Source organism: Sprattus sprattus, assembly GCF_963457725.1.
Source record: "Sprattus sprattus genome assembly, chromosome: 6".
Taxonomy (NCBI): domain Eukaryota; kingdom Metazoa; phylum Chordata; class Actinopteri; order Clupeiformes; family Clupeidae; genus Sprattus; species Sprattus sprattus.
The window spans coordinates 888322-900192 of NC_137925.1; the positions used below are offsets into that span (position 1 = coordinate 888322).

Sequence of the window (11871 nt, forward strand, 5' to 3'; positions counted from 1 at the left end):
GTTTTGGAATAGATTTTTTTCAAGTGCACTTGTTGGTTTGGAGATGATTGTGGTTCTGCTTCTGCTGTGTCTTGCGAATGGCGTTGTCTCTCAGATACGTTACTCGGTACCGGAGGAGGGGGAGCACGGAACGTTCATTGGGAATATCGCGGAGGACTTGAGCTTAGACCTCACGAAACTCGCGTCTCGCAGGTTTCAGACTGTGCCCAGCTCGCGGACTCCTTACCTGGAGGTAAACCTGGAAACCGGTGTGCTTTACGTCAATGAGAAGATTGACCGCGAGCGCATTTGTAAACAGAGTGCCACCTGCCTCCTGCACCTGGAGGTGTTTCTCGAGAACCCACTCGAACTCTTTCGCATCGAGATCGAGGTCTTGGACATTAACGACAATCCTCCAGAATTCCCCGAGACCGACATCACCGTGGAGATCTCCGAGAGTGCAATCACGGGCACCCGCTTCCCGCTGGAGACTGCCTTCGACCCGGACGTTGGCAGTAACGCATTACGCACCTACGACATCACCACAAACAACTATTTTTACCTGGACGTACAGACGCAGACCGATGGGAATAAATTCGCTGAGCTGGTGCTGGAAAAACCTTTGGATCGGGAGCAGCAGGCAGTTCACAGGTACGTGCTGACCGCAGTGGACGGTGGCCAGCCCCCGCGGACCGGCACAGCGCTGTTGGTAGTGAAAGTACTAGACTCCAACGATAATGTTCCGGTGTTTGATCAACCCGTGTATTCGGTTAGCCTGGCCGAAAACGCGCCAGTGGGAACGCTGGTTATTCAGCTTAACGCAACTGACATCGATGAGGGAATGAACGGAGAAGTTGTGTATTCTTTCAGCAATCACATCTCCAGCAGGGTTAAGGAGCTATTCGATATAGACCCGCGCACGGGGAGGATAGAAGTGCGGGGGGATGTGGATTTCGAGGAGAGCAGCCTGTACCAGATCTATGTGCAAGCAAAGGATATGGGACCAAACGCGGTGCCTGCGCACTGCAAAGTTCTGGTGCAGGTGACAGATCTGAATGACAATGCGCCCGAGATCTCCTTCAGCACAGTCACGGAGTCCGTTAGCGAGAACGCTACCCCGGGAACGGTGATTGCGCTGCTCAGCGTCACGGACAAGGACTCCGAGGAAAACGGACAGACTCATGTAGAGATCCTTGGCGAAGTGCCATTTAAGCTGAAAACCTCGTTTAGGAACTATTACACTATTGTCACGGATGGCCCGTTGAACAGAGAGAGCGTAGATACCTACACCGTGACGGTAGTGGCCAGAGATAAAGGCTCTCCGTCTCTTGCCACAAGTAAATCGATAAAACTTCAAGTTTCTGATGAAAATGACAATGCGCCAGCGTTTACGCAGCCCATTTATGATGTGTATGTAACTGAAAATAATGTTCCCGGTGCTTACATTCACGCAGTGAACGCAATAGACCCTGATATTGGTCGAAATGCGCATTTAAATTACTCCATACTGGAGTGTGACATACAGGGTATGTCGGTCAAAACCTACGTGTCAATCAACAACGAGAGCGGAGCTCTTTACGCCCTCAGGTCATTCGATTATGAGCAGCTCAAAGACTTTAGTTTTACAGTCCAGGCGACAGACAATGGCATCCCCGAGCTCTCTTCAAACGCCACGGTAAATGTGATTATAGTGGACCAGAACGACAATGCCCCCTCTGTAATTGCACCGCTGGGCAAAAACGGTACGGCAAGAGAGCCTCTGCCCCGCTCGGCCGAGCCAGGATACCTAGTCGCTCGCATCGTCGCCATGGATTCAGATGACGGAGAAAACGCACGGCTGTCTTACAGCATCCAGCGGGGAAATGAAAACGGCATGTTCCGCATGGACTGGCGGACCGGAGAGCTAAGGACCGCACGCAGAGTGTCTGCCAAGCGGGACCCCCAGCAGTTGTACGACCTGTTGATCGAGGTTAGGGACCACGGCCAGCCGCCTCTGTCCTCCAGCGCCAGTGTGATGGTGACTCTGGTGGATAGCGTGGTGGAGGGCCACAGCGGAGACAGGAGCGGCACGGCCAAAGCGAAAGAAACCAGTCTGGACCTGACGCTTATCCTCATCATCGCTCTGGGCTCCGTTTCCTTCATCTTCCTCCTCGCCATGATTGTGCTCGCAGTGCGCTGTCAGAAGGACAAGAAGCTCAATATCTACAACTCGTGCCTGGCCGGGGACTGTTGCTTCCTGGGCTGCAGCTCGTGCTGCTGCGGCAGGCAGGCGCGGGCTGCTCGGAAGAAAAAAAAACTGAGCAAGTCGGACATCATGCTGGTGCAGAGCGCGCACGCCAGTGCGGCCACCAACGCGGCCGTCAGCGTCGCAAGCGCGTCGCAGGTTCCCGTGGAAGAATCCGGGAGCTTCGGCTCGCTCCACCAAAGCCAGAACTACTGCTACCAGGTATGTCTGACACCGGAGTCTGCGAAAACCGACCTCATGTTCCTCAAGGCCTGTAGTCCGTCACGGAGTGCCGGCACCGAACCCAATCCGTGCGGAGCCATAGTTACAGGGTACACTGACCAGCAGCAGCCTGACATCATATCCAACGGCAGCATCTTATCAAATGAGGTAAGGGCGCTCTATATAGGCTCAAAACCTCATTCAAACTTCCCAGTACATATAGCTCTATATAGGCTCAATACCTAATTCAAACTACCCAATACATGCAGCTCTATATAGGCTCAAAACCTCATTCAAACTACCCAGTACATATAGCTCTATATAGGCTCAATACCTAATTCAAACTACCCAATACATGCAGCTCTATATAGGCTCAAAACCTCATTCAAACTACCCAGTACATATAGCTTTATATAGGCTCAAAACCTCATTCAAACTACCCAGTACATGCGATATAATTGTCAGGTAAAAACGTAACATTTGGTAAAGCTGAAAAACTGCAAACGGGCGCTAGTCTAAGTTAAATGTGTCATGGTTATGGTGAAGATTACTTTTGACGTGTGATTATAGAATGTAATACATCTGATATATTAGTCATGCCATAACATTTGGCATATACATTATCTGGATATAACTCAGAATCACTTTTCAACATATGCGGTGCAATTTCCTTCAACCCCCGTGAAATAAGTAGCTGTAAAATAATCCTGAGAACACATGCTTTCGTTATGCATCAGGAAGCTTTAAAATGCCAACAGAAACAGGTTGATTACGCGTTGCTGGCACACTGACAGACAGCACACACACACACACACACACACACACACACACACACACACACACACACACACACACACACACACACACACACATACAGAGACACACACCCACACACACACACACACACATGCGCACGCAAGTACGCACACATACAAAAATACAGTGCATGCACTCTCATTTCTAAATAGATTCCGTGGAAGTATGTAGTTGTTTGTTGCAAAAAGGAGAAGAGTTGAGTGATTAAGATGGAGTAGAGAAACATAAAAGACGTCTTTGGCTCCACGGCTGCAGAACAGAACAGGTCTGGGGCCAGGTCCTTCAACCCTGAGTCTTCATTAAACATGCCAGGCACGGCCCTGCAGAGTCACAGTAGAACAAAGGCCCATCTATAGTTGAGCTGAGCTAAATAAGTGCTGCGCTTATTGGCTTTCTTAAACCGCAATGTCTCAGGGCAGGGCTATGTGCGAGGGGAAACATATTCGAGGACAAATAGTAAACAAGCTCATCGTAGAAAATTCCCAATTATGAGGAATTACAAATATAGCATTATTATTATTGTTGTGGTTATTATTAATATTATTATGGTTGTGGTTGATGTTGTTCTATTTGCCAGTATAAGTGTTGTGAAAATACTGCCCTTTTCGTTTTAGACCAAACACCAGCGTGCGGAGCTCAGCTACCTGGTGGACAGACCGAGGCGCGTGAACAGGTGAGAGACCGAGCGCACCTGGAGCCTCGCCAAGTGTCTAAGAGGATGTCTCGCGAGCACATTAACATTAATTTCGTTTATCCAACATTAAACGGCGGTTGCACATGTGAACTGCGGGGTGGCCGTTTTTTGGCTCACTGGAGAAACTGGTGGTTATGTAAGCGATTTAAAATATGTTTTTCACTCACCGCCGCATAGTCAGCAACTCTTACCAGCCACCCATCTCTCTGCAAAGTCTGAAGTTATTCGCGGTTTTAGAAATAATTAATGTACTCTGCTCCTTCAGCTGCGAATCAGGCCGTGATTATTTGAATGAGCTAAAACGTGTCGGGGGATACCTTTTCTAAACAGAACAATATTGCAATGCGGTCATGCTCATTTCCCCCATCCTTGCCGTGACTGTCTATCTGTTTCATACACTCTGAATTGAATCATTTTGCACCTTTATGAAATACTTCATGGGCAATTGAGTTTTCTGTTCTAATTCAGACTCTCCGTGTCTCTCAGCTCGGCCTTCCAGGAGGCGGATATCGTGAGCTCAAAAGACAGTGGCCACGGGGACAGCGAGCAGGGAGACAGTGACCACGACGCTACGCATCGAGGACACACTTCCGGTGAGTTTTCCAGCCTATTCTCTTCTTTTATCGACAAGGAGCGTTTTTTCGTGGCCGGGTTGTAGTGATTTAAAGTGAATTAAGGCCTTAGGCGTTCACCTCGGTAGACCAGTCACTGCTCTTTCTGCCTCGCACAACTCGCTTGGCCTGTGGTGCTGAATGGACAGCGACTTCCAGGTCCTCAGAGTGCAGCTGTTCACTAACATAATCGAGTTTGTATGACTGCAGTTCACTTGAAAAAAACAAGAAATTCCCACCAAATATTAGCACTTAAAAAAAACTTTGTGAAGCTGTCATAGAATGTAAACTTCGTATTTTATCCCGAAATTTTCCCCATACTTTTTCATTCTTTCTGGCAAGAAATTATGTATAATTATGTTTTATCTTTCATGGGATTCTCGTACAGGACAATGGCACTTTCTCTCATTTTAATCCGGTTGTTTGTAAATAATCTGTGTTAATGAGGGCTCTGGACCGTCCCATTGGTCCCTTTGGTAACGCACTCAAGCGACGTGACGGAATTTAGAACAGGACAGGGCTAGCCCGTCATTGACGGTGTGGGAACGAGACCAAATAGGTTGCGTCGCAAACAAACAAGCGATTCATTCAACAAGCGCTCTCCCCCAACCTCTTTCACCCACCCACCCACTCCGCCCGTCCCCCCGCCTCCTTGCGCCCGCGGGTTGCTCTGTCCTTCCCGGTCGCACCACATTCCAGTCTTTTATCTGGCCACCTAAGTAACCCCGCGCAGCCTTCTTCAGAGAAATCCAAAGCCCGAGGCTATGAATGTATTTGATCGGGTGATTTGAAACGTACCCGACATCCCTTTCTTTTTATATCTTTCTTTTTCGCTGGTCAGTAATATACAGGGCACAAACGCTTCTTTGTTGTGAGGTGACACGGAACGTGAATGGTACGGTGGAGGGGCTCTTGTGTGTCATGTAATTATGACAACGCAGTGTACAAATAAACACCAACCAAAGAGATGCATCTTATTAACATTAATTTGCCTTTGGTGAGCATATGCCCTCGACCGCTATCTTGGCACGCCATATGCCACACATGTAGCATTCAGTTGGACGCTCAGGCCCGCAGACGACCATATTGTCCATCCCGGCACTGTAAAATATGAGAATATTACACTACACTTATTTTTTTTTCTAGGAGTCCATCTGTCTGTTTTTGAAGTGGGGCTGTGTTGTCCTCGGGCTGTTTTCTCGTGGTGGTTTCCGTCACTGTTGCATTTTTGCTGCATTTTTTCTCTTGTGTTTGTGAAACACAGGGCTAGGTCCTTGTTCGTGCTTATTTTCTGTCTGGATTAATTTCGCATCACACGGCGTTCTGTTTGATTAGGTTAATTGAACGAGCAGCTTGCGTTGTGTTTGATTCGTGTTTGGGAGTGGCAACACTGTGAGAAATAATGGGAGATTTGAAAGTGATCAGCTTACCCCACTAAACTTATTTATTTAGCCGGCTTCCTCAACCCTGTTATGATTTTTTTCTTTATTACTCCACCCCAAGCTCCATACATGACTCACTCTCTCTCTCTCTCTCACTCTTCACTCCTGAATGCATTTTCTGGGAAACTTCATTTGGCTAAATGCTTGAGCTCCAACCGGTCTGCCAGGATTTAACTCCGCAGAGATACTCTGCTCTTCCGTTATTACCATAGCGTTTAAGATGGAGGTCAACGGTGTCAGCGTTCAATAGCAGCTTTTTAATATCCTCTAAGGGTAAAAACAGCGGCTGAGATCTTGTTTGTGATTACTTTCTCCTCAAAAGCACACTATTATCTTCTGTTAGGCAGGAAGATAATTTCATTTTTTGATAATGTAATGCTGTAAGAGGACGCGTATTCTGTTTGCATCAAGCATCCATCCCTGATGATGTGGATGTTCTATCTTAGCTTAGGATATGGACTGGGATCTTCAAAGCAGACTAGTACCTTACGCTTTTTATCCCCGCTCTTTCCCCTCTCTCTCGTTTTCTGTCAGACTCTCTCTCCTACCCCTCCCTTCATTCCTTCTCCAGCAGCCTGCCATGTCGCAGTAAATCCCTCATTTAGGCTTCTGTTCACGTTATCTCCACGGTAACAGCTCGCTGATCAGTAATTTATTTCGAGACCTCTGCATACCAATTAGCGAATGAAGGTTATTATCAGACCCCAGTTTACAGTAACCCCGTTCAGAGCAGAAGCTCAAACAGGAGAGGCTGTTGGGGAAAGAAGGGGGGGTCAGTGAGTTCACAAAACATCTCTCTTTCTCCTTCCATCTGCACTTCAATCCTAGCCCCCACATGCACCTCTCAGTCTCTAGCTCCCCTCCTGTCTCTTGACCTTGTTTTCTTTGTTTAGATAAGAGAATAAGCCGTGGTACGTTTAGTGTACAGTTTTGCTAAGCCTTTTGGAAGCCGGTGGCACAGATACACACCAGCTCTTCTACATGTCACTCTCAGGAATTAAATACCTTTTCTATTTAATATTGACTTTGATCCAGATCTTCCCCAAGAGGCAACCTTTGCAATATCCCACCCTTTTTTTTCAGACCTCCAAATGTCGCTTGGGGCGACCCCAGGCATATTTAATTTCATCAAATGTCAGGGAATATTGAGATGTCTCCGTGTGATTATGTGTTTGGACATTTTGAACCGGCCTTTGGTGGCAGTGATCTCGAAATATTGTTCTCTCTCTTTCCCCCGGCCTCAGATGTGCCTGCTATGTCTGCACCAATGGGCCCTGTTTCTCTCTCTCTCTCCCTCTCTCTCTCTCTCTCTCTCTCTCTCTCTCTTTTTTTTCTCTCTCTCTCTCTCTCACCTTCTCTCTCTTTCTTTCTTACTTTCTTATCCCTTTTCACTATCTTTGTCTGTCCGTCTAGCTGTCTGTCTATCTTTTTCTTTCTTTCTTTCGATCGCTGTCTCTGTCTTAAGGACTTGCACACACACACACACACACACACACACACACACACACACTAATATCCCCTCTTAATTTAAAGGCACCATGGAGCTTTTTTGGAGGGTGTGGCCTAAGCCCTTCTACAAACATGTTGACTGCTTGAAGACTTATTTTGGATGAATAAGAAGCATTTCTGCAAACAGTCCGGAGAAAAAACAACTTCAGATTCCTCGGGGGATTAGCGGCTAATACACTGTTTTGGGACACTTGTCGAAATATGCTGTGTGTTTTCCGGGGGGTTTGTTAGCATGTTGTACCACGTTAATCCTCTTTGGAGGAGCAGCTCAAATTCCTCCCTTGCTGACCTGGTCAAAGGGCTGTCTGTGAGGTCGTGCAGTCTGAGGATTAGCTCTCTATTCACTCCCGGCTCAAACCACCGACTGGCCATTTTACCTCACAACACCTATCACTCATGCACTCACACCCCCCCCCCCCACACACACACATTAAAACACACACACACGCGCACACACACAAACACACACACAAACACACACACACACACTTTCTCTCTCTCTCTCTCTCTCTCTCTCTCTCTCAAACACACCCTTACACATATACATATACAAACACAAACAAGCACTCTCACACACACAGACACACACACATGATTTCCATGATTCCACTAATCCCATAGGGTTTTAATTACAGGATAATTCAGACAGAGATATATGGAGGTGGGATAATGGTGAAGCTGCCATCTTTCTCTATTCCTCTCTCCCTCTCTCCCTCTCTTCTCCTCCTCTCTCCCTCTATCCCTCTCTTCTCCTCCCCTGTCTTGGCAACTCCAATTACCCATGCTGGGACCCTGCCGTGAGACTTTTCCACCACTTAAACATGGCTAACGGGATCCCTGACTCATAGAAGGCCTCCATTTTAAGTTCTCTTTACTGTGGAGGATGAGAAGGAGGAGGAGGAGGAGGAGGAGGGCTCATGTGACTTGCATTTGTTCTTTAGCCATTTCATAAAAATAGAGCCCAATTCATTCCCTTCTCGTTGCCTTTGGATGCGAAAGGTTTTAGCTCGGATCATTTTTGCATATTAAATCACCGGAGACGTTTTTCCTTTGATCTTTTTGATAATTTTCCTGGTTTTCTTTTTTCCTTTCTCCCCACCCCCCCCCCCCCCCCCCTACTTCGTTGATCATCCACCAAGAGTTAGCAGGGATAGAACCGAGGTGGATATGAATTTCCAGCCGAGTTCTCTTGGCACTGTCTTCAGAGTTTATGTCAGACCCTTTTGTTTGATTCTTTTCTTTGCGAATCCTTCATTCTTGTGTCGGTGAGGGTGTGTGTGTGTGTGTGTGTGTGGGGGGGGGGGGGGTTGGAGCACATACGACCTCTCTATCCCTCTATCACAGAGCTCAGTGGAGGAGAGGAGAGAGGAGAAAAGAGAGAGGGGGAGTAGGGTTTATCTACTGGCCTGCCTCATCACACTGTCTTCCTTTGATCTCACAAGGAGAAAGAGAGAGGACCCCGCTAGGAGGAATTAGAGATTTGACTTCTCATACTGAGCCCTATGTGTGTGTGTGTGTGTGTGTGTGTGTGTGTGTGTGTGTGTGTGTGGGTGTGTGTGTGTGTGTGAGTGGGTGTGTGTGTGTGTGTGTGTGTGTGTGTGTGTGTGTGTGTGTGTGTGAGTGGGTGTGTGTGTGTGTGTGTGTGTGTGTGTGTGTATGTGGGTGTGTGAGTGGGTGTGTGTGTGTGTGTGTGTGTGTGTGTGTGTGTGTGTGTGTGTGTGTGTGTGTGTGTGTGTGTGAGTGGGTGTATGTGTGTCTGTATGTGTGTGTGTGTGTGTGTGTGTGTGTGTGTCTGTGTGTGTGTGTGTGTGTGTGTCTGTGTGTGTGTGTGTGTGAGTGGGTGTGTGTGTGTGTGTGTGTGTGTGTGTGGTGTGTGTGTGTGTGTGTGTGTGTGTGTGTGTGTGTGTGTGTGTGTGAGTGTGTGTGTGTGTGTCTGTGTGTGTGTGTCTGTGTGTGTGTGTGTGTGTGTGTACGGGGCTGTGTGTGTGTCCTCATCCTCCATACGTGCTTTGATCATAGTTATTACACATTTTGTGGAATCTCTCTCCCTCTATTTTTTTTCTGACAATAACGGGAAGGACAGGAGCAAAACCCAGTGTCGTCACGGTGATTAGATTTGGCCGACGAACGAAACTCATTTAGCCCGTATCACGCCCGGAGTTTTAATAGTTTTCAAATTAAGTCATTAATGTCATATTTAGTCCTGACTTATTTCTGTGTGGCTCTCAAGTTTGTCATTGCCAACTTTTCAGCTGTCTGCTATGCGTTAAAGAACGAGTCCTGATGAGACTTTTGTGAACTTCCAGTAACTCAATGTGTGTGTGCTTAGAAAACGCATAGATGTATGGATGGATGTACGCATGGAAGTGATACCGTAAATGTAAAGCATAATATCTATAATTCACTCTTCAATACCTTGTTTTAACAGCCATGCCGTCTTAACACAGACAATATATGAATTAATACACATGAAACAGTTTTATATGTGTATTTTTATATGAGTATGTCTATAGATAGACAGACACACAGTTTCACACACACACACACACACAGACACAGACAGATACTGTACATACAGTATGCAAACACACACACAGCTTCTGATGTTCTGATCTCCCACTGTGTGTGTGTGTGTGTGTAGGCGCTGACCTCGTCTGATGTTCTCTTATCTCCCATTGTGTGTGTGTGTGTGTGTGTGTGTAGGCGCTGACCTCTTCTCGAACTGCACAGAAGAGTGTAAGGCACTGGGCCACTCGGACCGATGCTGGATGCCAACCTTCGTGCCCACGGACAGTCGCCAGGGCGCCGATTACCGTAGCAACCTTCACGTGCCAGGCATGGACTCCGTGCCCGACACTGAGGTATTTGAGAGCGAGGCACAGCCGGGGGATAAGTCATTCTCCACCTTTGGCAAAGAGACGTCCCTCCACAACCACCTCCACCACAACCACAACCACCACCAAAACAACCACCAGTACAACCAACACAACCTCCACCACCATGGCACCATAGACCGGAGAGAGTTAGATGCACTTCTGGCTAACTCGCGTGCGCCTTACAAACCTGCCTATATGAGTGAGTATTCAGGGGACAGCCATCCCAGCCAGTCACCTCTCACCTGATCCGACCCGATCTGACCCAATGACAAGATGACCAGGGGGGAGGGACAATCCAACCTCTCAAACGCTAATGCTAACGCTATAGCCCCCCCCCCTCCTCCTCCTGCCCGCCCCGATCTTCTAGATCTAATACCTCGAAGTGCCTTTTCCTCTCTATGACTTCCCTTACACTACATTTACACTAGCACTATGATCATCCATCATCCCTCCATCTGTCCTAGCGTCTCATGCTAACCTCCTTATGCCTTCACTCCTTTCCACCACTTCCTATCTCCAATCCACTCTGGGCCTTTGCTGTGTGTCTGTGTGGGAAAACTGTGCTCGTGTTTCTGGATGAATTGTGACAGCTTCTGTGGTGATGCTTTGTGATTTTATGAATGCAGAGAGAGAGACTTAGAGATTGTTGTGGTGTCGCGTAGGGGGGCATAACCTCTCTGTGAGCAATTAAGAAGAAAATGTAAATGCCTGAAGAGTATGCGATGGTAACACGACTTATGTTAAAATGTTTTTTTTTGTTCAGTGAATAGCCAAAGATGGAAAAGTTCACAGTCGTGATATGTAACCATAGGGATGATGTTTAGCCAATAGATTTAGAAACAGGGTATCTAAATTATATCACAGATTAAGGACACTGTATTAGCTTTATAAGACTGCTTTCTGTTGTACATGCTCCTGGTGTGCCTTGCTGGTTAACTGTGATTATTTAACATTATGGCAGGTATTGATGTTGTATGTGCTCAACTTCCACGGTATTTACAGTGTGTTAAATGGCAGCATATTATTTGTAACTGTGATGTTGAATCACTAGCTGTTATGACAGACCTGTTCATCTTCTCGCCTGTTGTTTTCACACGGGTGTATATGGATGCCTAGCGTGTGAATTTTTTTTTTTTATGTGCATCATTTTCACCAGAAGCAAACCTAACGGAATGTTTGTGTCTGTGTGTTTGTTTGTGTGTCTGTGTTTCCTTCCTGCAGCGCGGAAAAGGATATGCTAGCTCTTTTCGTGTGGACATACCAGAGACCGCATGAGTGTCTTTTCATTTCTTGTTTTTTTTTTGTGCACAATCAGTCACAACCGGCGAGGAAGAGCGTCAAGATATTTTTTTTTTCAACTCTGTTCCTTTTAGCCGTCCATCTTGCTGCCTGCGCCCATGGACTGCTCACGCAGACACTGGATCAATGGGCGGACAAGGAGAGAGAGAGAGACTCAAATGGAGGCAAATGGCCAAGATACACACTCTCATGGGTTGGA

The 11871-nt window shown here is 47.0% G+C and overlaps 1 protein-coding gene across 1 annotated transcript; it reads left to right on the top strand.

Moving 5' to 3' along the window:
• Window positions 1-43: 43 nt before the first annotated feature.
• LOC308367433 (protocadherin-10-like) lies at window positions 44-11648 on the top strand (the record flags this gene model as incomplete). The annotated part of the gene is made up of 5 exons (XM_080841341.1): window positions 44-2593; window positions 3856-3914; window positions 4422-4528; window positions 10201-10358; window positions 11595-11648. The coding sequence occupies 5 exons, from the start codon at window positions 44-46 to the stop codon at window positions 11646-11648; spliced, it is 2928 nt and encodes a 975-aa protein (XP_080697467.1).
• Window positions 11649-11871: the final 223 nt, after the last annotated feature.